This window comes from Tenebrio molitor, chromosome 8, assembly GCF_963966145.1.
Source record: "Tenebrio molitor chromosome 8, icTenMoli1.1, whole genome shotgun sequence".
NCBI classification, from domain to species: Eukaryota; Metazoa; Arthropoda; class Insecta; order Coleoptera; family Tenebrionidae; genus Tenebrio; species Tenebrio molitor.
In genome coordinates, this window is record NC_091053.1 from 1,566,836 (window position 1) to 1,592,911 (window position 26,076).

General features: G+C 38.2%; 1 protein-coding gene and 1 long non-coding RNA gene across 8 annotated transcripts; one reads left to right on the forward strand and one right to left on the reverse strand.

Annotated features, from left to right (window-relative positions):
* Positions 1–1,113: 1,113 nt before the first annotated feature.
* Positions 1,114–26,060, forward strand: LOC138137182 (bromodomain-containing protein 3-like). 7 transcript variants are annotated; one of them, XM_069056488.1, is made up of 17 exons: positions 1,114–1,506; positions 1,976–2,098; positions 5,928–5,979; positions 6,965–7,192; positions 7,263–7,611; positions 10,855–11,378; positions 11,435–11,682; positions 11,732–11,900; positions 12,465–12,588; positions 12,640–12,996; positions 13,063–13,233; positions 13,815–13,934; positions 13,988–14,125; positions 16,881–16,951; positions 20,059–21,197; positions 21,260–21,431; positions 24,605–26,060. In XM_069056488.1, exons 3-17 carry the CDS (start codon positions 5,944–5,946, stop codon positions 24,668–24,670), a joined length of 3,912 nt encoding a protein of 1,303 aa, XP_068912589.1. In that variant the 5' UTR covers positions 1,114–1,506; positions 1,976–2,098; positions 5,928–5,943; the 3' UTR covers positions 24,671–26,060. The 7 variants fall into 7 exon arrangements, with proteins under 7 accessions (XP_068912589.1, XP_068912590.1, XP_068912583.1 ...); XM_069056489.1 differs by having other exon boundaries at positions 12,676–12,996; XM_069056482.1 differs by having other exon boundaries at positions 1,117–1,506; positions 12,465–12,996.
* Positions 17,051–18,057, reverse strand: LOC138137211 (uncharacterized). Its single transcript, XR_011161618.1, has 2 exons — positions 17,553–18,057; positions 17,051–17,428 (listed from the first exon to the last, which is right to left on the reverse strand). It is a non-coding gene; the product is annotated as an uncharacterized lncRNA (long non-coding RNA).
* Positions 26,061–26,076: the final 16 nt, after the last annotated feature.

The following is a 26,076-nucleotide window of genomic DNA, read 5'->3' on the forward strand; positions in this document are numbered from 1 at the left end:
TGTATTTCGAATTCGAGTTTACGTCTAGATCTTTGTTTCAAAGAGAAAGATCCTCACATTACAGAAAATGACATGTTCGAGGGAATGAGTTTCTCATCGTTAGGGATGATAAAAGAATTCTTGATCGAAGTAAGTATAGCACAATCGCGCCAAAACACGTGTTTTACCCCTGAAATGTAAAAATATGTTGATATAAATTTTTTATAATTTAAACGCGAAGAGAGATGATGAATAACTGTTGAATAAGGAAAAAGAAGAACTATAAATTAACAAGTGTAGAGGTTGAAAACAACAGAAAATAAAGAAGCACAAAATGATTGAAGTGTTTTTATTACAATCCTGTCTAAAAAATTCAATCCTTGTGGTTTATTTAGGGAAAAAACGTAAATAAATCTGTTTAAAAAGGTTCATGTCTGGACTGTCACTTGTCAAATGTCACTACTTCGAATCTCCATGTTTAAAATTTTCAAATAATGAAATGAAATCGGAGAAATTTAAAAATCACCCGAACTCAGTTGTGTCAAGATTGGAAATTCCAATGAAATTAATTTTGATGATTCGGATATTTTTCCAATCCGAAGACATCTCAACTTGCGAATATTCTGTATTCGAACTTTGACATTCTGCAAAATGTCATTGGGACGTAGAGCATTGGGATTTATATTTTTTGCAAGCAAGTCTGCGTTTCTGGCGAAATTAACAACAAATCGTTAAAATTTGATGTTGGGAATAGTTTTGAATTTGGAGTATACCTAGTTGGGAAAAATCGTGGGTAACGCACGCACTTTGTGCGTTCGCATTTAAACTGTAATCGCGAAATTTCGTTTGGCGCGTCGATAAATTCCCGTCGGTCGGAACCTGTTGGAATCCCTCATTCGAAATTGATCGATCTGGGACGTCACGGAGCAGCGTGGAACAACTCCGTTACGTCATTCACATCCCAACCGAACTGTTGATCACCTGACCGCATCCCCCTCCCAGATCTGTGACGTAGGCGCCTGACGTTGTCCGAGTTTCCGTAAAATAATTTTCCGAGCTCTTGGAGGAGCGAACCGGCAAAAGTGCATGGTAATGTGCTCGCCCAAAATTCTTCCCGAGCGAAATTCGCCGTAAAACCGCCCCCCAACGGCCAGAGTTCGGGGGTGGCGAGGTCGCGAGCACGCCAAACCGATCCAGCAGCAGCCATTTATGAGGCGAAACGTCGCCAACCGCAGCCTCTGTCGTGGACGAATCTCCTGTCATCCGGCCTGGCCGCGTCGATTTCGCGGCGAAAACACGATTTTCGAGGTGTGCCCGCGACGGCAGCGTCGAAAATGGCGGTATTTTGACGGGATCCGCGGTGTCGGAGGCGCCCGCCGGCAAATCGAGGCATTGTGCGAGCCGAGCAGGCGGCCATCACGGCTTATGCGCCAAGCTTGGTGAGCAGATCTGCCGTAAGTGGTGTGTGTGTTGTGTTGCTCTGCATTTTTCTCGATTCTCATGTGGATTGTACGCCGAAATTTGCAGGTACTGTTACAACATTTTCCCGGAGTGTTCGTCTATCGAAAGCGGAGGTTTTTTGGCCGGGGGACGGCCGATCCGGCCGCCAATCTGCGGAAACGGTCTCAGCCACAGAGGAAAGCCTAGACTGTGTGCCCGCCATGTTGTAAAAGCGCTGCAGAAATCCGTTTCTCGGTGCCAGATTCGATTTCGCCGCGAAAAACGGGTTTTCCGACCGCTGGCACGGCATTTCCACGCCGTTTTTAGGTTATTCGGGTGTTTTCCCGCGTCAAAACCATTTTCGATAGACATGTCGACCGTTGTCTGTCTAAGCTCACGGCGGACACTCGCGCTCGCTCTCGACACCTTTCTCCGGAAATGATCGCGCATCGGGGGCTCCGCTCGGGGCCCCCTTGTTCGGGTGTGTGGCGGTCGTAAATAAACACGACAAATGCAGCGCTCCACCCCATCCACTGATCCGTTTCTTGTTTTGCAGATTGGGATGACGCGTCTTGCTTACTGATATGTGGTCCCGAAGCATGGGATTTCACTTGGATGTTCCGGTTGTTCATAGCAGCTGATCAGTGAACTCGGGTCACAATTTATTTTTCTGCGTTTGGTAAGTCGCATTTCTTTACGAGACACCAGCCAGGGTCGCGTTGCACAATGTTGCTTTAGTGGAATTGAGATGCAGAGTGCACACATTTGGTATGCTCATGCTGAAAGAGGTCCCCAACTATTTCCCCTTACTTCCGCAGGTAGAGATGCCCAAAATTTTGGACTGCTTTTGATACAGTTAACATATTTTTGTTTCAATTGGATTTTCCCAAAAAGAAAAATTCTCAGTGGAGTGAGTATGTTGTGGTTGTCGTTTTCTTCCGATTAATCATTTCATTTTTGTCGTTTTCTTTTCAGTTCGAAATTAAGCTTTCTTCAAATCGCGCGACTTTTTCACATGAGCCTATCAGATTGTCTCAACAAAAAATTAACCACCAGTTCATTTTATTTGGACCACCATTTCTGGGGTAATTGATAATCTACGATTCAAACAAGGAAATTATTTCATTTTGGGAAGAGGTCAATTGCTCTCGACAAATTTCATATCACGTTTAGGGTTAGAACAAAAACAAACACCAAGTGACAGGGCGGGAAATTTGAAATTTGGAAGGGAGAGTCTGTGATTGGTGCAATCGCGGATTTGAGAAATTTGCCTGTTTTAAACGCTTTTCTACTTTTTTTTAGTCATTACTGTATACACTAATTTTTGCATTCACTAAAAATCAAGTATAAAAGGAATCGTCACATTTTTAAACTTCACTAGCTTACAAAAAACTCTTAAATATTCCAATACTGCAGTTTTTGTCTACCATTTGTGTAGAGATATTTTTTGAAAGTTTATTACCGAATAAAATGCTTAAATACGTAATATAAAATCTACTTTGTTTTTAGATGTTTACATTTTTACGACGACCTTTAAAATATTTTCATTTAAAAACTTAGAAAAATGTAAAAAACGTTTGCCAGTTTTTCGATATTTTGTTTTAATTGACAGTAGAATGAAGTCCTTAAATATGAAATAAGAAAATATATTTGGCTTTGAAAAATATTAGAAATTATGAAAAAATTTATACTCATCATTTTCCCAGACATTTTTCTAAATTTAATGGTCTAGTAATATTTGTTTTTAAGTAAGCATTGAAGAACATAGAAAAAAGGAACAGTATTCATAATTTCGCGAAAGACTTTCTTTGAAACTGATCGAATAGTCTTTCATGCGAAAACTATTGTTTTAAAAATTACAAAAAAATCTGAAAAGCATCCATTATTTTGCCAAAGGTGTTTTCCCAAATTTAGTGCTTGAGTAAATTCTTCAGTGATATAAAATCTATTCTGCTTTAAAGATGTTAGTGGTAAGAAGTATGGATACATAATAGCCACAATCTAAAAAAGGTGTTCTGGAAAAAAAATTAAGAAACTAGGAAAATATCAGGAAGTATAATTTTTTAAAATATGTTCAAAATTTACCAAACGAATTAAATTCTTCAGTAAAATAAAATATATTATTATTTGAGGATTTGTAAAAACAAGAAAAATATGTAAAATGCTTTTTTATTTTGTTTGATAAAGTTTTTAAATATTTTTTCCAATTTAAAAATTGCACGATACGAAAAACCTTGAGTGTGATTTTAACTAGAAGATAAAAATTTTGCAATCAATATAAATTGTTTGCCAATGAGTTATTTAGATCTGAAGAGTGTTCATAATCTATTGTATTTGACCCTTCCCTTATGTACTTAATTGGTAAAGTGTTTAAAGCGGTAAAAATAAGTAAAATACGTAAATCTATTCTTGCGAAAAACATTCACCTTCAAATGTTTATCTAAATTATCTAAAAGCAATAAGAAAATTAGATTATATATTTTTTTGAAGTTAGTTTTTCATAGTCGATGTCGTTCAAACGAACGTTTGTAATCAAAACCATTTTTTTTCATTGATAGACTGATTTTATTGGAAATTTAAAACGTAAAAATTATGATAGCGAGATAGACATCGCACACATGTGAAGTTTGCACAACGAGTTGTGTAATCATGTAAGTGCGATAATGCACCACGTGTTGCGTACAAAATTTTATCTACGACCGCTCGGAATCCCTTAAAGTCGACACATTCTTTTCCGAATAGAAATTGCATTAAAAGAAGTGAAAATGGTTGGTTTTTGTTAAAGAAAAAAACGAATTGTTTAGACGAAGATCTGCCTTGAGACGTATTTTAGTTCTAGCCTCCGAAAAATGACGAATCAAATGTCAATTATCTCTCTTGGTTTTCTTTATTTTTTCGATTTATTTACTTTACTGCACAGCATGCGGTAAAGTAAGTCATTACCGGTCTGAAATGAATGCGGTAAACAGAATAGGAATTCATGTCGTACTGGAAAATGTTTACGATTTATCAGAATATTTGTTTTAGGTATACAAAATATGTTTTTAACAAGTGCACCCTCATTATTGTCAGGTAGTGCAAGGAAACGTGAAAATTCTCTTTTAAAATATAATTTAGTCTTTCGATATGTCTGAGTTGGCCGTGCAAATAGATTTTTAATTTCATGTCATAATGACTCAGCCAGAACAGTACAATTGGCTGAGCAACTATCCAAAATAGATTTTTGCAAATTGATTTTTAAATGTACCAGTTAATGAGATTGCTTTTTCTTAAATGCTTGTGCTATCTTGAATTTGTATCAGTAGCGGTCAGTCGATACGAATATGCAAACGCTACTTTGGGCCGTCACATTTAGAAGAGAATCTTTTCTTTGCAATTCTGCTCAGTTTCGGTTAATTTCACTTGGCACGTGCTCGCCTCGTGACAGCCTCACCATCCTGGTTTGCAGTACATAATCGATAATTGTTGGGGCCAGGTCAATTTTCAGGTAATTTGTTTTGCAAAAGGTACTCAAACATTCCAAGAACAGATTTGCTGGTGGTACTTCTTCTTCGTTCCTTTCGACCAATGGAGAGACAGCTTCGAGTGGTGTTCTGGTGATGAGGCGCACGCATCGTCTTCAGTTGTTGCCGGTGTCGGTTCGGTTCACCTCCCTGAAGTAAAATCTACAGGTGTAGTCTTGATTTTGTGGTTTTTCGCCTCGATTCTTGGATGTTGGATGTGAGTTGTGGAACGAGTAATTATATCGAAACGTCAGAAAAAAGCGATGTTACACGTTCGGTGGGCTCTGTGTTTTTTTATTTCGTTGGCGCCCTCATAGTCGCTACTGTCAGTTGCACGAACCTCCACATCTGTCTTCGAATTTTTACAACTTGACAAGCGGTGGCGCGAATTTTTCTGTGATTCCCACAAGATAGATCAAAACCTGTTGTTCTTGGTCCTCGTAATTTTTTACGAACAGTACCACATGCGGTGAGATGCTTGGTTCTATAACCGCGTGTTTTGTTTTGGTCTCAAATTTTTCTTTTCGTCAAATGTTCCTCCATCCTTCGCAGTTGGTGGGCGATCGCACCACCATCTTTAATTTTAACCATCGCTCGAAATAAATGTTGGCTTGTTACAGTAATTGTAGGCAGGTGAGAACGCCTCCATTTTTGCTATTTACGGATTTTTTCCCTTTGTTACGTATCGTTGTGTAACTGTTTTCTGTTGTCGTAACTCGGGTGGGTTGATTCTTTGGTGTTTTAACACCGGTGTCGCCACCTTTAATCTGTGCGAAAGTTTGTAAACATGCTTGATGTTTTGGCGCGATTCGCGACATTATTTCTTCCAGGAATTCTGTTTACATTACACCGTAACAGTGATGATGCACTCTTATCTCAAAGACACTTTACTTGCCTGGTTGCAGTCGAGGGACGAATCGGCACGATTCGAAATCTGTGCCGGTTCGACTTTCGTTTTTGACAAACGAATTATTATTATTATTCTTATTATTTCCTTTGTTTTAGAAAATATTGTGACAAAATGCAGCAGGTTGACCCACCGATTCAAAATAATGCAGTAAGTTTTGTTTTGTTTTTTTTTATTTCATTTTTTTGTCTACAATTTATTGTGATGACGGTGAAAAGGTGTGTTGGTGTGCTTTTTTTTTTCAATAAAAAAATTAGTCATGAAACGACCAACAAAAGAGCATTTTTCTGATAAGATTGTTTTTCTTTTGCATGCTTCAGTGTCGATATCGGATTCTAGTTTTAAGTTTCATAATTTATCGGAATTGCAGCGCCATTTTAATTTCTTTCGTTTAATTGTTTCTCATAACAACGGCGATTGTTTGCCAGTTTTACTGTCACAACTTCACAGAAATCGATTCGTAGAAAATATTTTCATACAGATCACTCTAAATACCTAGTTTTGAAGAAAAAAGCCATCAAAGTTCCTCATCAAACCAAATTCGAAGTCTTTGATTGATTCACGTAACTTTCATATAAATATCTGTCATTAGACAACTGTCACCCACCTGTCAAAATTAATTTTCTATCGTCTTAAGTAAAGACCATCTTGTGCAAGTTGTAAAACACATCACGTCAGTGTTTAGTACTTTGCTAGATGACAGTAATGACAATTGAAAATCTAGCCAAGACACTGACTTTTGTTTTTTATGGTAACTTGGAGAGTTTTTTTTTTTTTGATGAAATTGTGGTATTTGAAAGCATTTTTTTTTCGAATCGATTTTGCAAATCAATCGTTTTTGACGTTTTCCCACGTGGGAAGAGAAATGGAGTAGGAGTCGCGGAATTGTATCGGCGAGCTTTCACACTGAACTGCCAACATAAAAATGAGGTTAACTTTCTTTTTCTTATTGATGATACAAAGCAGCATCGAACAAGCTTGTTCAAAACCGATAAGACGTTGGAAACTTAAAAAAAAAAAATAAGTAACAAAAGCAGAGGTACATTTTTCGTTTGACATTTATTCTTCGTAGTTGTAAGAATGTTGTTTTTGTTGAAAAATGATTTTTTTCTTTAACGAGTTTGGTTATTTGAAGGGTGCGGCCGGCAAGATGAGTGACACTAACAAAGACAAAGAGCCGCCACCTCGCCTCGAACCGGTGAACGGCGTGGTCCAGCCTCCCGTTCAGCCGCCCCCGGACCGACCCGGGCGCGTCACAAATCAGCTGCAGTTCCTGCAGAAGACCGTCTTGAAGGCCGTGTGGAAACATCACTTCGCCTGGCCGTTTCGACAGCCCGTCGACGCCAAGAAACTCAACCTTCCTGTGAGTAGATCGCGACGAGTCGTCCACGAGCGTGCGATTCTAATAAGAAATGTTTTTGTTTTGTCGACAGGACTACCACCAAATCATCCTGACCCCGATGGACCTGGGAACAATTAAAAAACGGTTGGACAATAACTTCTATACCTCGGGTAAAGAGTGCATACAGGATTTTAACACGATGTTCACGAACTGTTACGTGTATAACAAACCGGGAGAGGACGTTGTCGTGATGGCGCAAACGTTGGAAAAAGTGTTTCTCACCAAGGTGGCCGACATGCCCAAGGAGGAGTTCGCCGTGGCGAAGGGGGCCAAAGGGAAGAAGGGGCGTACGTCAGGTGTTGTGGGGGCTAGTGCGGGACGGGGTCGACCGCCGGCAGCCGTCTCGTCGACGGTCTCCACACCTGTAGCAACATCGACAGGTACGATCTCTTCATTTTATTTTCGAAGCGAATCGCTAGATCGCCGACTGTTTCTTTCGCGCGTACGCAGAGAAGGTGTCGGTTAGGTAGCGCAAGCGTGGTGGCGCCCCGAGTCGCCCAGTGACACATGCGAAATTCACGGTTGCATAATTATTACCATTGCACATTATGAATCGTTAGTTTTTGTTATTAATCTCATCGCTTGCATTTTTTTTATTCTTCTTTATTTCACTGCAGTGTGATCAACAAAAAAAGATGAGGGATGGTTATGCAAAGGTACGATAAAGAGAGGTTTTGTGGAAAGAGAGAAGGTTGGATATGGTATTTGGGTCATCATTTTCATTTTCATTTCATTAAAAGTGCGTTATGAAAATGTTTCCGAGAAAGAGCCAATTTCCGCCGATGAGGGCGCCACAAAAAGGGGCGCTTCAGGCTTAAATAATAATCAATGCGCAATACATACAACAACGAACAATAAGGAAAAAATTCACGAATTTAATTTCAATGCAGCAAAAAACAAGGAGTTTGTGACTTCAAATTCAAAATGTCATTTGAATAACAAAAATTCTCGGTGACAAAAACTTAAGATGAATAATATCCCCAAAAAGCACCCGCACTAGCTCTCGGCGGGGATCACTCAAACTACACTCTTGAACAGGCCGGTTATAATACAGCAAGGTCGTGATCTTTTCGTTCCCCTTTCCAAAAACAGGATTCTGTATTGATATTTTGTGTTTTCGATGAAAAACAAAGATAAAATTAACCTAAACGGCAAAATTGACAAGTGACAGTTGATTAAATTACGCTTCACGTTTTCAGAATGTTTGTTTTCCATAGCCGCTCTTGATCTCTCTTTTTTTGTTGATCATGTACCGGGTGATTTTAAATGATTGTGACTTTTTTCCTTAAGTTGGGAACATTTTTCATAAATTATTTTGGCAAACTTGATACCTTAATCAACACATTGGCGTACGTACGTCATTTTGACATTTTATGTATTAATAAATTGTGTCAAGTAGGCGAGGACGCCTATGTTTATGTCAACTATCACATTAAAAAGCAGAATAACCAACAATAATATTACCAACCTATGAAAAAAAGTCACATTCATTTAAAATCACCCGGTAGTACATATTAACTAATTTATTTCACTCTTGTTTGTTGCTTATTTCTGGTCATAATGTCCAAGTAAAAATCTGGTCAAGACTGCTTTGTCATAAATGTTTATTTCCCGTATGTTGCAGCGTTATGAAACCTTATTTGTAGATGTCACTGTTGCCGAGTTTAGCATCAATTTTTTTTTTATACTAAAGTAGTTTTTTTCTTAAACTAAAATTGTGTTTTTTGTGTTTTTCTTTTTGGCTCTTACGACACAACTTATTTTCGCAACGGACGCAAAATCAACGGTGAGTGGTTCGTCACTCGGCTAAATGTAACATATTATGCAAGACATACGTTCGTAAATGATTTCAAAGCACTCTCGACCAGACTTGTATTTACCACATTCGATATTGTAGCATGCTTTAACTGTAGGTTTTGACTTCTTTTTTTCTAGTAATCTTTCTGATCATGTCTTTTTGTTATTTTTTTCTAAACTCAACAGCTTTTTCTGTATTGATTATGAACAGCTTGATTTCTAATATCGCCGGAGACCGCGAACAGAAGAAAACGACCGCCAGATGTCGTATTGGTTTATTATGAAGACATGTACCCCGCCAAGTCATTTCCTATTAGTCAGAGCGTTCGAGAAAATTGCGGTGAAGTCGGTTGGTGCTTATTTTTGTTTGTTTACGTACGGCGTAGCTTCATCAGCTGTCAAACCATACATGTCAAGTGTCATTTATTGAACAAAGAATCAGTGGTATTTCTTTTGTAAAGAATAGTTACGTTTTTTTACTTTAAATTAGCTTGAATTTACATAAAATAATTATCAAAGTGAGGTTAGGTATCTGAAAGAAATGTCAAAGCATATGTATCAACTAAAGACGACTTTGTATTTTTGAAGGAAAGAAAAACCACGACCAGCTTTACCACACAATTTTTTTGAACGCTCGAAATTATTTACACTTTCAACTATACTTCCTTCATTTCTTCCTACTTTCACCCAAAATTTTTATAATTATACTGCGTTCACGTAGGCAATGTAGTAATCACGCGCACACCGCGTAGTGTCTGCCTGATCAGCTGCCGAAGAGCTTCCAACAAATGATCATTAAATCGCCTTGGTGTTTTTTTTTTCAGCGATCGTTTCACAGTTGGTGATGATAATTCCGTTATGTGTAAATTAACTAAATAATGTACCGAAATTAACTGTCTTTTATCTTCGTATCTCTGTCTAATATCGAGCACTCAAGCGAATGTCACGTGATTTAATACTGTATAGCTTAAATGAACAAAGTATAGGTTCTTATCACTAACAGAAATATTAGTAGTGACGTTTCCTTTTATAATAAATGATCTAAATCTGCTTTTTCCGTTTTTTATTTTTTTCTAATGATAAATAAGTTCCAATATGTATATTAACAACCTTTGATTTAGACTTAAATAATATCAGATGTTTTTTTTTTTAAAGTAAACTGATAAAAATGTATAGTTATAGATGTTGTTTTTTTGTCATATGATAAAAAAAGGCATTAAAATTACCTATGAAAAACAAAACTGCGTCTTAGCTTAATTGTATGTATTGTTGTAAATACTGTCACTTGGCCTTCCCAAAATAGGATTGAAGTCAAAAAATGTTATAATCTAAAGTAAAAACTATCTTGTAAAAATTGTGAACGACAATATTACTGTGTTCAGTATTTACTGAAATATTTAATGACAGTAATGACATTTCAAATAAGAATTTACGTAAGACACTGGCTTTTGTTTTTGATGGGTAACTTTGATGACGATCGTACACGGTGCATATTGTTCAATTGAATCCGAATTAAAATAGAAATAAACAAGAAATTAGTAAATAAAAGAAAACTGTTTTTACTGAAAAGGAAAGTTTCAGTTTTTTTTTTTTAATTTTTATTCATACCAATTCACCAAGAGGTGAAATAAATGAAAGTTTTTTTTTTTTTCGTTGATTTTGTTTTCATCGGGATGTACTCGGAACGTAAAATAATTAATCTAGACGATTGAACGTGGTTTTCAAACAAATCTAGTTCAGCAAGATTCCGTTTCCGTTGGTCGTTTTATTGTAATTGTTTTGTATGAATAACGCAACGAATGTTGAGCGTCAAGTACCTATTCTAGGGTCCCTGGGGCTCCCGTTGGGTACGCAAGCTCCCCCCACAATTCCCGGGAGCACGGCGACAACCACAATAGCCCCGGCGGCGACCCACGCCACCCTGCCTCAACAACCGATCGCACCGCCGTCGAACTACCACGTGGCGCCGCCGATCGTCAACTCTCTTGACAGTAACCTAACACCCAGTACCGTACTTCCTGGCAACGTAGTACCTCCATCGCAACCGGCTAAGGTAAAAAAGGGCGTTAAAAGAAAGGCTGACACAACGACACCAACAGCCACGGCGTACGATTACAACCCACCCATGGAGTCGTCCAAATCGGCGAAGATATCCACAAGGCGGGAGTCGGGACGGCAGATCAAGAAACCCAGCATGGACGTTTTCGTACCCTACCACCAATCGAACATCACACCGCCACTGTACACGTCGACGCCGCAAGTTTCAGCGCACAAGAACAAGGAGAAGCTGTCCGAGGCGCTCAAGTCTTGCAACGAGATCTTGAAGGAGCTCTTCTCCAAAAAACACTCGGTGAGAGCGATCTGGTTTTGTTGTCGTTGAACGTTGCTGATGAATTGTTGTTGCAGAGTTACGCGTGGCCATTTTACAAACCGGTGGACGCAGAACTGTTGGGATTGCACGACTATCACGATATTATCAAGAAGCCGATGGATCTGGGCACGGTCAAGCATAAAATGGACACCAGAGAGTATCGCACGGCGCAGGAGTTCGCGGCGGACGTTAGACTGATATTCACCAACTGTTACAAGTATAATCCTTCGGATCACGACGTCGTCGCCATGGCCAGGAAGTTACAGGACGTCTTCGAAGTGAAGTAAGCCAAAATTACCGGTTTCCGATCCGGATGTTTTTGTATCGTTTAGCTTTTGCCGGTTTAGATTTGCGAAAATCCCAGACGAACCGGTCAACAGGATAGGAATGCCGCCGAAATCCGAATCCAGTTCGTCCGGTTCCAGTTCGGAGTCTTCGAGCGAAACGGAAGACTCCGAAGAGGAGAGTCGAAATAAACAGCTGAAACTGCTGGAGAAGGAGGTGAGCTTGGGGCCTGCATCTTGGCTGGCGAGGAGGAGGCATAAATAAAATACGTTGTTATCATTATCGTGTTTGTTCGAGTCTGCCTCCTCAATAACAAAACTGACGAGCCGCCACTGCGACATTAAAGCACAAGGTGATCAAGGGCTGTTCGAGTTGGTAGTACTGAATTTTATTTTTAAATGGTGCACCTGGAGTAATTTGCGGTTGTTGGCACTGACAGCCGCATCATTTTCAAATTAAAACGCGGGATATTTGAAATTAATTCATTTAAAATTAAAAAATTTAGAAAAGAAGAGTTAATTATACGGTTCTTGTTAATTGTATTACCAACTCAAACAGACCTTCTTGATCATTTTATATTTTGTGGGAAAAGGAACGTGTTTGGTTTTGTTTTGCGAATAGAAAAAAAAAAGAAAATGTTTTGAATATACACCTTGTGTATTTGGTTTAAGTGGTCATTCGAAAAGAATTAGTCTTGGTGCAGAGAAAATGTGTGGGGGTTAAATATGCTAGTGATAATAATAATGAGGATGGTAATTAACGTTGGTTGTGGTTCCGCAGCTGATTGCGATGCAAGAGAAAATGAGAAAGTTGGTGGAGGAGAGCACGAAAAAAAAGAAAGAAAAAAAGAAACAAAAAGAGAAAGACAAGAGTAAAAAAGTTATGGCGAACAGTAGTTCAATGGGTAAGCCGGGGGCACACAACGCCCTCACAAAAACCAATTCCATTATCTCAGACAGTGTCGAGGACAGTATAGCGAGTGTTGTCTCAGGAGCAGATCTCAAGATGGGCACCGACGGTCAGCACCCCGTCGGGGGCGGCAAGTCGATGAACATGCACCACATGCAGCCCGGAGGCGCGAACGCCTCGCTGAAGCCGCCGAAAAGCAAAAGCGTGCGCGGTCCCAAACCGGCGGTGGCGTCGAACGCGCCCGCCAAACGCGGCAAGAACAACAGCAAGACGGGCGGCGGCAGGAAGAAGTCGACGACGCAAGCACCGAACTTGGCGTTCGACTCGGAGGACGAGGACAACGCCAAGCCGATGTCGTACGACGAGAAGAGACAGCTGTCGTTGGACATCAACAAGTTGCCAGGTCGGATCGCAGAACCGTACAATCGAAGAATGTCGTGGTCACCGGTGTTTTTCTTTTATGCTGCAGGTGACAAGCTCGGTCGCGTCGTCCACATTATACAGTCGAGGGAGCCGTCGTTGCGCGACTCGAATCCGGACGAGATCGAGATCGATTTCGAGACCTTGAAGCCTTCGACGTTGAGAGAACTGGAGAGTTATGTCGCCTCGTGCCTACGTAAAAAGCCACGTAAGCCTTACTGTAAGTTCCATTACTTAACGTCTACGGTCGGATAGCACAACAGACCAATGAAAGTGACATGTCTACGAAGTTTTTCGCCTTTTGTTCCAACATTCAACTTTTTTTTTTTGTGTATTTTTTTTTTTTGAAACATAGACATGTCGCGGGCGTATGTAATTGGAACTACACATTTCTAAGCATGGTAGACATTGTTGGTGCTCATGGGTTTGGTTTATTTACATATTTGTACAGTACAGACCGAGAGACGGCCTCTCTTGTTTTGTTAACGAGCATCTAATTTTATTGGGGAATGGTGAATGCGCTTTGTAACGGTGGCCGCAGCACAGACGACAAATCTGTGATCCCTTTAACGATCGCGACGAATTTTTTATTATTTACTCCTCTTCATGTATGTTTTGATTTGGTTGATGATACTTCCACATTCGTAGTTCCAGTGTTATGATGTTGATGGTCTTTTGTTAGTTGATCAACAAGTACACATACATGATTTCCTACCACTTAACCACGGGTTATTGGCAGTAAATCTTGGTATATTTTTGTGTCGATGCCGCACGCTGAAGAGGTGTGTTCGTTTTTTGTAGATAAGAAGATGCCCGGCAAGTCCAAAGACGAACAGATGGCCGAGAAGAAGCAGGAGCTGGAGAAGCGACTGTTGGACGTCAACGACAAGATCGGAAATTCGAAGAAGGCACCCAAGAAAGGTGAGTCCCACCAAGAGGTTGGCGTCGCGATCTGACACGTTTTTGTTTTGCAGAAGAGGCGAATCGCGTGGATCCCACGGGAGCGGGAGGTCCTTCGGGTCGTCTGTCGTCCAGCTCGAGTAGTTCGGATTCGGACAGCAGCACCTCCAGCCTGTCTACTAGTTCGAGTGATTCCAGTGACAGCGAAGCAGGTTAGCTTCTTTCACTTACGTCACTGATCTCCAGTGATAATGCGTCATACGTTTGCAAAACAAAAGATATTTTTGACATGACCAGTAACGGATTTATTTGAGTTTCAAAACAAAAACATTATCCGCAAAATTTTCCCAATTTATCTATCTCTCTCTCTCTCGTTCTCACACTCTCCGATTAGTATTATGTACTAAAAATGATAATATGAATTATGTTTTTTTCCTCTCGATTCGTGTGGGCGTGGCTTGTCTCATGTACCATTTATTAGAATTTTGTATATACAAATAAGAAATTATAATATATAATTATTAACGATTAAGGATAGGAGTTCTAGTGCCATGCTCGTGATTATCAATAATTTTATTTTTTCTCTTGTGTTTTAATTCGGGCGCGCTTGTTCTTAAATTGAAAAGAAGGCTGACGGTGTCATTGGCAGAGAGCATCAAGCATACAAAAACAAACGAATATTTATTTGAAAGGCAACACCGCTACTAGGCCGCCGTCAGTGTCGCATCGGGAGACCAATCGAATCGTAGTAGCGTCACGCCATCTAGTTGATAAACGCAAAGCTTTCCGCCTGTTTTTCAAATCGGTAGAAATCACAGTTCAGATTTTCGTTTTTGTCCCGTCACGCAAAAGATCTCAAGACTGATTTCTCCGTACGCACCGGTGTTTTATTTTTTGTTTTTTTTTTCTCGTGTCAGCTTCCCAAATTTTTTTTTCTCTCGAACGTCGTTATTTATTATTTATTGCACTATATGTTATTGAATGTTATCTGGGTTGTGATTTTAACTCGACACCGAGAGTTGACAAAGTTCTGGAGGAGACGGTCGTAAACGTACTACCCATCAATGACGTAATTAATTATTAGTTATGATATCGTTTTGTCTTTAATTATTAATTTATTATGAAGTGTATATAGTAAACTAATTGTTTTGTTCTGATGAGATTATAACTAATCGCAGACCAAGAAAATCTTTTCAGGGGATTGTGGCGGTACTGTTGGCGACATTTCGCCGGCCACAATCTTTTGCAAATATTTTTAACGGTTTAGAGTATTCGACAACTTTTGTATCGAAAAGATTTAAAAAAATATATATATATATTATGGAAAATACTATGAAGGTAAATGCATTTTCGCTGGTGCTCCTGTGAATTTTGTACATATTGATGTTTTCTCTGGCAACATGAATTTTCCCTCCCGCTGAAAGTATTGATTTGTATTTTTTTTTTTTGTGTATTTTAATTTAATTTTCGTTTTTTTTCTACTCGAATGCATAACTATTCATGTTGCTGTTTTTTTTACATAATGATAAGTATTGTTGAGCCTAATCTTGGACATGTTAAGTCGCCATTCTAAACATTTAACATGACCGGGGTGTCGCAGGATGGCGCGCCTGGACCGGCGTTATTCGTTTAGATTGGCCGTCTCGATTATAGCCTTGAGTGCATATCATGTGTGGAGTCTGCCAGCAGCGGACCAACCATACAGACCACGAGATCTTACCACACCACTATTCTAAGAGTTTTTTTGTTCGTCGGCAGGTGACAATCGCGGCTAGATTTTTTTTAAATGCAGACAATGTGTGTGGCGGCGGCTGTAGTTTTTAAGATCTGCAACTTTCGGAAATATATTACATATATCCAAGCACGGATGCTGTTTTGTGCTTCCCCCCACCCAATTTTTTTTTTTTTTGGTTTTTCCTCCCATTTCTCTTTTTGTTTTGTTGTGTGCAGGCGTTCGTTTTCTAGCGTCTCGTGACTTGCGGGGTGTGGGGTCGAGAGGCGGCGGCTAGAGAACGAACGCCGGAGGGGTTCTAGGTATGGTACTGTATGGTTCATGTTTGGTCTATGAAGGATAGCGCTGGCCTCCATTCACATTGTTTGCACTCAGGGGATTAGTATTTTTCACGCAATGGCAGTCAACTTATTTTAGAGGCAAGTCAGGTTAGGTCTCTTGAATTATTGATACAGAGCAAAGTAGAGTACGAAAGTTGTTCATATCACTGCTAAATTTTGTTGTGATGTAAAATGTATATAATTTTTACAATGTAAGTTTGATTGTGTCGTCTTTTATTAGTTCTCTAATCTGGAAAGAAATAACTTTTTATAATGTATTCGTATTGATCTAAGTTAAGTTTTTTATAATGGTGTGGTTATACATGCCGAAATCTCACTTGAAATTTTTTTGCACTGTATTTGAAATATTGTTCTTTTATATATACATATATATTTTGTTTCTATGTATTTGGCGAACTTTTAATATAAATATATTTCTATTGTAGCTTTTTTATTTATTCAATTATTTTAATGAACGCCTTTTGAGTCAGTCTAGAGTTTCCATTTGTTCCATTTTTTTATATATATACGATGCACATAACACTGATTGTAAATAAATAAGAAGAGAAATTTTAAACGATTGTGTTCATGTTATATATAAAAAATAACAAATTTATAACGTAACGCATAATCTTTGTCTTGCCTCTTGTGTAGTTGGTATTGCCCTGAATATGACGATTATTTTTTAATTTCCTTGTACATGTATTCTGTAGCATATTTGAGACATTCCTGTGAAACAGATATGACAAAAATGTTAGTAATTATACTGATGATGATATGTCGAAAATAAATTGATTTAAGACGTTTATAAAAAGAGTCGTTGTTTATTGCATAAAGTGGTGAGATCTTGGATTTAAGCACTCAAGGCAATAATCTTTTATTTCCGGAAACAATTACAAGTCAAAGTGTTTGTAGGTGGGAGCAATCGACAGGCGAAAAAGAAGACAAAAAAATCACCTAATCCTTCCGTTGGGAATTCAACAATGGTGAGTAGGCGCCCTCCAGTTTCCACTCTTAGTTGCGTAAGTTGAGCCGCGCTTCGACCAGCGGATTTGACATCTTTTTTTTTTGGGTAAAGTCGTCACGGGTTTCTTTCAGATCAAAATTCAGAGTTGTTTCTTGATCGATCGAAAAGTGTGAGTTTTCAGGACGAAGAGATGCGGAAAGAGAATTCTCCGATTCTCACTTCTTGTTTTGGTTTGGGTCTGAGCTTTTCAAATATTTTTCGGTGTGTTGCACAGGTTTTTACGCACAGTCTTCGAAACGTAGCGCTAGCTATTTTCCACCCACAGAAGAATTTTCTTTTTCTCGGAACAGAGGGAAGATTTCTCAAAATATTCGCTTGGTTGTCTAGATTTCATCGTTAAATTACAATTTGGTCAAATCTCGATGCGAAAAAATTCAAAATGTCAAAATATAATCGACAAAAAATGGGTAAGGGGCGGCCATGGAGAACAAAATGTCTGAAAACGTGTGACGTATATTAATGACCTGTCACTTGTCAATTGTAACATTCGTTTGAAGTTTTTACGTGGGTTTTATTTTGCAAAAAGTGAATAGATAAATAGATGTGAATAGATAAATTACCATGCACAAGAATTGTTTGTTGAAGTTTCCGACCTCTTCATAGTTGCAGTTAATATCATGGAAGCTACGAAGTTTTGTTTTCCATAGCTGCTCCCTCATTCTCTTTTTTTTTGTTAAAATATGATCAAATCAAAGTGTCATCCGCGTTACCTGTGAAAAACAAAAGTCAGTGCCTTCGCCAGATTCTTGTTTGAAATGTCATTACTGTCATTTAATATTTTATTAACTAAACAGTTGTGTTGTGTTTTATAATTTTCAAAAGACGGTTTCCTCTTTAGACTATAAAAAAATAATACTTGAGTCCTACTTTTTGATGGCCACTTGACAGTTCTCGAATAAAATACGCTGATTTTTGTTTTTCATAAATAACTTTGACATTTCTTTATGGTAGTAGTGTGATGTAAGAAAAATTTTGTGGTGGGGTTATGTTACCTGATGGTTGTTTGGAAGTTTGTCTCCAAAAACTACACCAAGAATTTTAGTCCCAATTTAGTGATTCTTTTGTTTTCTTTTATTGGGATTTTAATTTTTTCTGCTGAAGTATAGTAAAGGCGTTTACTTAAGCTTGTTTGACACGATGCTAAATTTTGTAGAAAATTTGTTAGAAAATGAGAGAGACCCTCGATCAGGATCATAGTCTGTCTTTGTCAGATCCTGATCGTTCATTAGTCCTCTCTCATTTTCTAACAAATTTTCTACAAAATTTAGCATCGTGTCAAACAGGCTTTAAACTCAAGGTCGCTTAAAATTTATACTTTGGTGATAAATCTGTCATAAATTCCAAATACCTAGTTACTTTTCCTGGTACTGCCAACTTAATGACAAGTCCCCAATCCACATCTATAACGTTCCGACCATAGCTCTTTTTTGCTACTCAAAAATATCAATTTTTGTATTTCCCCTGTATTTTGTTTATTTCCATGTTTTGTAGAACGTGTTTCTCCCACATTTTCTGCCCATTTTCGTATGATAATATCTTATCAAATCTTTTTATTGCCCAGTTGAGGTTCCTTTCGATTTTTAAATGTGCTTGGGTTTTTTGACGACAAAAATAAATTCTTTTTTTCTCACATTCACTTGTCTATTACGCCGAATTTACATCGTTGCCAAATTTGTTTTCCTTTATGTCCCCTCAGGTTTTTTTCCTTTTCATACTTTGTTGATAAAAAAGCCATCAGAGTTACGTATTGAAAACAAAACTAAGCATTTTAGCTTAATTCCTGCAATTTTTATGTAACTATATGTCATTGAAGAATGATCACGTGATAAGATTTGTGCATATTTTTTATTAAAAATCCACAATTAAATACTGAACGATATTAAATTAATTAATTAACAAACAAAACAGTGTCTTGTGTTTTTCATGGGTGATTTTGATGTTTTTTTAATCATACAATATTTCCTTTTACTTGACAAAGGAGGTATGAAGGACAATATAGGAATCTAGGATTTTGCAAGTGGTACCATCATTGTCCAGGTTCAGGTATGGTACGTTTTAATCCTTTGTCCTGTGAAGTTTTGTGTCAACAAAATATTTTTATGGATAATTAATTGTTAAAAAAATATACAAGGTTTATCTGAAATACGTGTGTTAATTTCAATCAGTGGAAGAACCCGCTAATTTATGAAACTTTTCTACAAGATTTTTTACGAAAAAGCATTACAAATTGATTTAAAACTTGAAATAAATTAGTCATCAAAGTGTATACCCGCCTATGGGTAAGGGCGATAGAAACGGAGCCTTGTTAAAAGTCACATTGTCATAGAAAAAATTAAATAATTAAAATTTTCATGGTTACAAAAAAATAAATCACACAAAACGAGTCGTTTGGTAAAAATTAGGGAGCTTAAAATCTTGGAAAACTTTTGCGAATTTGGCAAAATGTTATAGAGAAAAGTTTCATAAATTGGCGAGTTCTTCCACTGGTTAAAATTAACACATGTATTTCAGATACACCCTGTATATTTTGCTCCTTCGACAAATGGTATACCTAAACAAATTGATTTTTTCTTTATTTCTTGCATTGGCTTACGCTTTCTTTTATTCTAGAGTTTCCCTTGTTTTGGTTTCTTTTACACCGTCGCTGTTCCATCCACTTTCTCTTTTTTTTTCAGATTCTTTTTTCTCGTTATGTCATACGAATAACATTTGTATTTTTTCTTCATTCTTATTATTACTTTCAATTTCATACTTTTTACTCCTTTCCCTATCGATTATTTTTTTAAAACTTCCGTTTCAATTTTTCATTCGTCGGTACTATCGACTTTGTTGTTGCTACAGATAATTTTTTAATTCATTGCATTTAGCTTGACGAAGGTTTTGTGAGAGTTGGATCAGAACAGCGTACTCATACTTGTCGGTTGCGTCGGGTCCCCCACTTCTGGGATTCGTCGGAGGATTTTCGATGATTTTTGTTTCTTCCGGGAGGTGTTGTGTGAGGTTGTGTGCTTGTCTGTTGTCCAGTTTCCGTTGAGGACGTGGGTCTATCGATTCCGTTGTTTCCAGAAACCACAACTAGCACCTGTCGCACTGCCAACGACAAACAACACAACCACGATACAGAATAACCAGGTCCACCCGCCAATACCAAACCACATGGAGAGCAAGCCAAACACGAACGCAATGCCAGTAACCAATCGCAAACCATCCATATCAAACGACAAACCGTTAATGATGGCGGCCCAAACACTAGCGTCAACGACCGCGCCCCAGGCCCCCAAACAGGTGGCCCTACCTACACCCTCCCCCGACAAACCCAAAACAAACATCCTCTCCCCGCTGACCAGCTCCTACACGGACCCCCTGGAGCAGTCCCTGGCCAGTCTGGAACACGACATCATCAAAAACGAGCCCATGGATCCCATGAACAACATGGTCTCGCTCAACCATCCCATGGTCAACCAGACCGTCAGCACGGCACCTAATCTGAACCCTCCCTTGTTGCAGTCCAGCATGGTCGTTGACATAAAACCACCTCCCACGGTGGACCTGGGGAACATGTTACCCGTCAATTCCGTGGTCCATCCCATACACAACTCACTCGAGTCAGATATTTCGTCCTTGATGCAACCGAACACCACGACCCAACCGAACATGATGCACACCACCAACAACGGCTTCGGCAACATCAAACACGAGTACGAGATGAACACGAACAACAACGGACTGTCGTCGATGGGCGGCGTGCCCATGAACGTGACCATACCGTCGATGTTCGACCCGCTCCCCCAGCAAATGAACAACATGCCCAAGAAGGAGATCAAGGCGGAAGAGCGACCGGAGAACCACATCCCCCCCAACCAGCAGAACGACAGGAAACCCTCCCTCGACCACAAACACTCGTCGCAGTCCTTCAACTACAAGAAACAGGAGCACAACGTGAAGAACGCCAGCTCGTGGTCGAGCCTGGCGAAGGCGAACTCGCCGCAGAACACGACGCCCGGCGGCAGCAACCAGCAACAGCTGAGGGACAGCTTCAAGGCGTTCCAGAACAAGGCGAAAGAGAAGGCCGACAGGGAGAAGCAGCGACTGGAGAATCTCGAGCTGAAGAGACAGCAGAAGCAGCAAGCGGAGAAGGAGAGGTTGAGGGTGGAGAACGAGAGGAGGAAGGAGAAGGAAGAGGAGGACGCGCTGGAGAAGGCGAGGTGAGTAGCGCGCACCGTCCCCGAAACTGAACAGGTTCTATCGTGGTTTGTTTGGTGTGAAGGAAAGCGGTCGCGGAGCACCAGCAGCAGCCGATCGCCGCCCAGAGAGTCGAAGAGTTGAGGTCGTCGCCGGGTGAGGGTAGCATCTCGCCCGGATCCCAGAGCTCTGGCTCGGAGAGGACGGACAGGGAGCGGCAGAGGCTTCAGGAACAGGAACGGAGGCGACGCGAAGTGGTACGTAGAGCGGGTGGGGGCGACAAGGTCACTTACGTCATTCGAATCCGATTCGGGAACGCGAACGATAACAAAATGGCCGTATTTCGAAACGTAACGTGAGTTGATGAAAAAACAACGGATTTTCAACGATGATTTCGTTTAATTGTAACGAAAAGTTTGATGCAGTCAAGTTGACAGATGACAGATTTTGTTTCGATAATTTGACGCACAAATCGACTTTTGTTTTTCACGGCCAACTCAGTTCCCAGTGTTTTTTTTTTTTAATTCTACGGAGCAAAAGTACGACATAATCAACAAGAAATGTCATTCATCCCAAGTTATTACGTGAAAACAACAAAATTCAGCGTGTTGGCCGCAATTCTTTTGTAAATATCTGATATTGGGGAACTGTCATTTAACCATCATCAGGCAGAATTGACATTTCAAAATGAACAACGAAGACACGGACTTGTTTTTACTTTTTACGATCCGCGAAGTAGAAGCACTCGCGAACAAAATATTCGCCACAGATTCCTATTTTCGAAATGGAAACCGTTGATTCTTAGAAGTTTCGGCAAAATTTACGTTCGTCATTGCCACGTCATCGCATTTTTTCACAAATTTGAGAACTCGGTGAGCCATGGAAAACAAAAGTTGATCGATAGCCGTCAGTTTAAATGTCAAACTAAAAATAGGACAGATCTGTCAACAACTCAACAAGTTTCAGGTAATGACAAGAGTTATTTTCGACAGTTCGTAAAATAGCGATTTGCTCGAATAACGCTTGAAAGTTGAATTTAATCCGGCAGCTTTGAAGATTTTTTTTTAATTCCAATAATCTAAACTTGATCTATAGCGTGATCAACAATGACTGAGTCTGTTGGCAATGAAACGATTGAAAAGTACTGGTGTTTTTTGATTCGTAATAAGCACTGACCGGATCTTTTTAACTTGAAACGACATTAAAAACATTTTTGGTTATGTCGGTCACTATAAATTAATGTGGCGTGATTGTCACGTAATAGTAGTTTATTTAACGAGTTGGTGTGTAAATTAGGCTTTTTTGGCATGAGTGAGCCAGTTTAAAACGCGAGTGGACTAAAAAAGCCCAATTTACAAAAGAATAAGTTGAATACAACGTTTTTTTGTTCGACGAGCCCCTTAAAGGCTCCAAATCGCTTAATAGTTATTTAATAAACTAGTTTGTTAATGAAGGCGATTAATAATCGAAACTGTTTAAAGCACGAACGAGTGTAGCGAGTGAGTGCCTTTAATAGTTGAGATTATTAATCGCCCATTAACAAACGAGTTAATAACAAAAAACTTTCATTTTTCGTACAGAAAAAAATTCGCATCATGAACAGAATGATATGAAAAACAAAAGCATGCCGCAACTTTAGTCACATAATCATTGCCCAAACTGTTGAAAAAGTTTATTATTTTCGTTACATAATTGATGATTCGTAATAAATTTCAATTCTCGACATGGTTTTCATTTCCGAACAAAAAATTATTGTATTTTCACACTTCCGTTCGTTACTTTGACAGTTGGTTCGTAACAACTTTCGTAATAATGACGTATCCGTTTTTAATTCTTTTGTTTGTCACAGCCACTCTTGATCGGCCATTTTTTAAATCGTACGACGACCTTGTATACTCGAAATGTTTTGGATATGGATTGTCAAACTCAAGGTCGCTTAAAACATTACATATAGTTTGTTTTTTAATCAAAGAACCACGACCTGTTGATTTAGGTTTGCAAATATAAAATTTTACTATATATAGGAAATTTAATGATATTTGTTGGCTATACCAGCCAACGCCTGTCATTTTTAATGTCCTTGAAAGTACGCAAACTCGCATCTAAAATTTGAACGTGTTATTAAAAATGCCTCGGAAAGTAAGACATTTATTAAACTTTCAAGTTAGTTGTTATTAGTTATTGTTAACTTTATTAACATGCTGCGCTTCTAATAGCTCTAATAACCTCAATTTCTATATGATGAGATTTTTCACCCTAGGTCAAAAGTGTACAATGTTGTTAGCTCTATTTTAGGTGTAAATTGCGGTGTTGTGGTTCTTTGTTTAAAAAACAGACTGTACATCAGTGAAATCTGTCATAAATTCTTACAATAACATTATTGGCGCGCCTAGTTACTTTTGCTGGTAGTGCCAACTTAACGACAAGTCCCCAATCCACATCCATAACGTTCCGACTGTACGTTTTATTCGTTTTTGAGATTTTTTTCAACCATCAAATTATCACTGTCGGCATTTCGTGTATGACGTTTTGACATAATATGTAAAGTTCATTCAAAAATAAAAAAAAAAAAACACCACCTGTTGCTTTAGGTTGGTAAAATAAAAAAAAACCCTAGGTAGTTCTTTTTTCATACTAGGTTGGTTACTATAAATTGTAACATTTATTTGATTCAAAATAAAATTCAATTGTTTTGAATTTCGTTCAAATTGTTTTATTACTGCTCAGCACGTTTCATTTATTTATTAATTCTTATTATTTTTACTTAAACGTGCCCAGAAAAACAAGACACTTAGGGTGCGTTTTTTTGCTCAACGGAAGAATCTGCCACTATCAGAAGTGTCGTTTTATTGGTCGCGGAAGATTCTCTCCGAGCATCTCTCTTTTCTGCCATCAAATTAGATGGCAGAGAAAGCAGGAAAGTTGCAAGGTTGCAAAGAGTCAATAATGCAACCAAACCGACAAAAATGTTCATTTAGCCACATCCTCTGCGCAGATCACACCTGCCTTTTGTTTAACATGTATAATATCATATTGTTATTGTTATTATTCATGGCAAAAAAGTAAACACTTACTAATGAGATTATGTGTGTCTGTGAACTGTCAAACACAATGCAGCAAAAAAACGTCCGATTTAGCGACTGTGGGAAGTTTCTCTTTTGGAAGAATCTCCAACTTCTAGAAGATTGCAAAAAAACGCACCCTTAATAAAACCAACGTCAAAATTACAGCGTTGCCGATAATAATTATCGAGGAAAATGCGACGTAGAAATTTTAATTTTTTAATTTTAAAATAAAACGGTTTCGGTTGTATTTTATGTTTTTATCTTTTTCACAAAATCGCTCTCGGTGCCGATCCGACTCGACTTCGAAGTGACCTTGTCCGATTTTTTTGACATTTGTGCGATACTCAACTGTTCTCTATTTCCAGCTGGCCAATAAAATCGACATGAACATGCAAAGTGACGTTATGGCCGCATTCGAAGGTTCATTATAATGATTACCTTACGTGAACGTGTTGGTGACTTTAAGTGAGAAGAGATTTTATGTAATTATATGTATTTATATAATTTTATTTGACGTTACAAAAATAATACTAGTAATCGCTCAAAGAAAAAAAAATGTTTTTTTCAAAGAGAGAACTATTTTGAAGCTTCCAGCATGAAGGTATGCTTTAACATATTTGCAGTATGTTTTTTCATATTAAGATACTGTTATCTAGCATGTATATAGATAGAAAACTATGTTGTTAAATGTGAATTGTACAGAAAACTGGGTTTAGCGAGTAATTACTAAGTTGTCGTATTATTTATAAGCAGCATTTCTGAACGTGGCGCAAAATTTTTTTTTGTTCGTTTTTGGATTGGAAACAGGTACTTACTTATTGACAGGCGGGAGATTTTTCGATACCGTTCGATGCCCAAAATGCTGCTATTTATTTGTAACGATTGCATTAATAAATTCTTTTTTCGTATTAAAGTAATTAGATTCATTTTCCTGTAAAATATGACCACCAGACCACGTCGAATTGACGCGCACACAATTTCCAGTAAGTTTGTGATAATTCATGATCTCTCACTAACCTCGACCGACTTACTGGAACCGGTGTCAATTTGATGACAGCACTGTAAAATAAATTTTATAAATTTATGGCAGCTTTTTGTATTACATAAATATTACATTGTTGGCTAGGCTATTTAATCATCTTGCTGGATTTGTTCAGTTCAGCGCCAGTCGTAAATTTGGGGTTATGTAAACGTATACATTATGTAAAATAATTTTAGGGACGTTACTTTTTTTTCTTCTTTTTAATCATCTTACTAAAAAAATTAGAAAAACGAAAATATTGTACTAGGCTGTAAAGAACTGTAGGTGTGTAGATACTTAATTAGTTCAAATTTTTCAGTTTTGAAAATTATCAAAGTGTGGTCATGTCATACTAAGTGGAATGATGGTACTGTTCTAATGTTTCTAGATCAAAATTTATTTCAATAGCAATAATATTTTTATGACTTCATCTTGTATTTTTTATAAGTGTAAAATTGTTTTTTTATTGCTTCAAACTTGCTGTAAAAATTATTGTAATATAAGTAATATTGTCATAATTGTCATTTGTTAGCAGTAAGGTTATCATTACCAAACTCATTTTACTACATATATTTAATCCAATCGAAGAATGATATATTGAAACCTTCACCCTACCATATATTAATAATAAAAAAATCATGTTTTGATAAACTTGTGAACTGTTCTCATTATTAGAAGCTACCTTTATTTATAGGAATATAAATGTAAAATAATTTATAATTAATGGCTGTTATATATTTTTTCATTAATTTTGAAGTAAGTCATGAATAGTGATGTTAGAATAAATATTTAAGAACGGAGGAAGTGGTTTCTTTG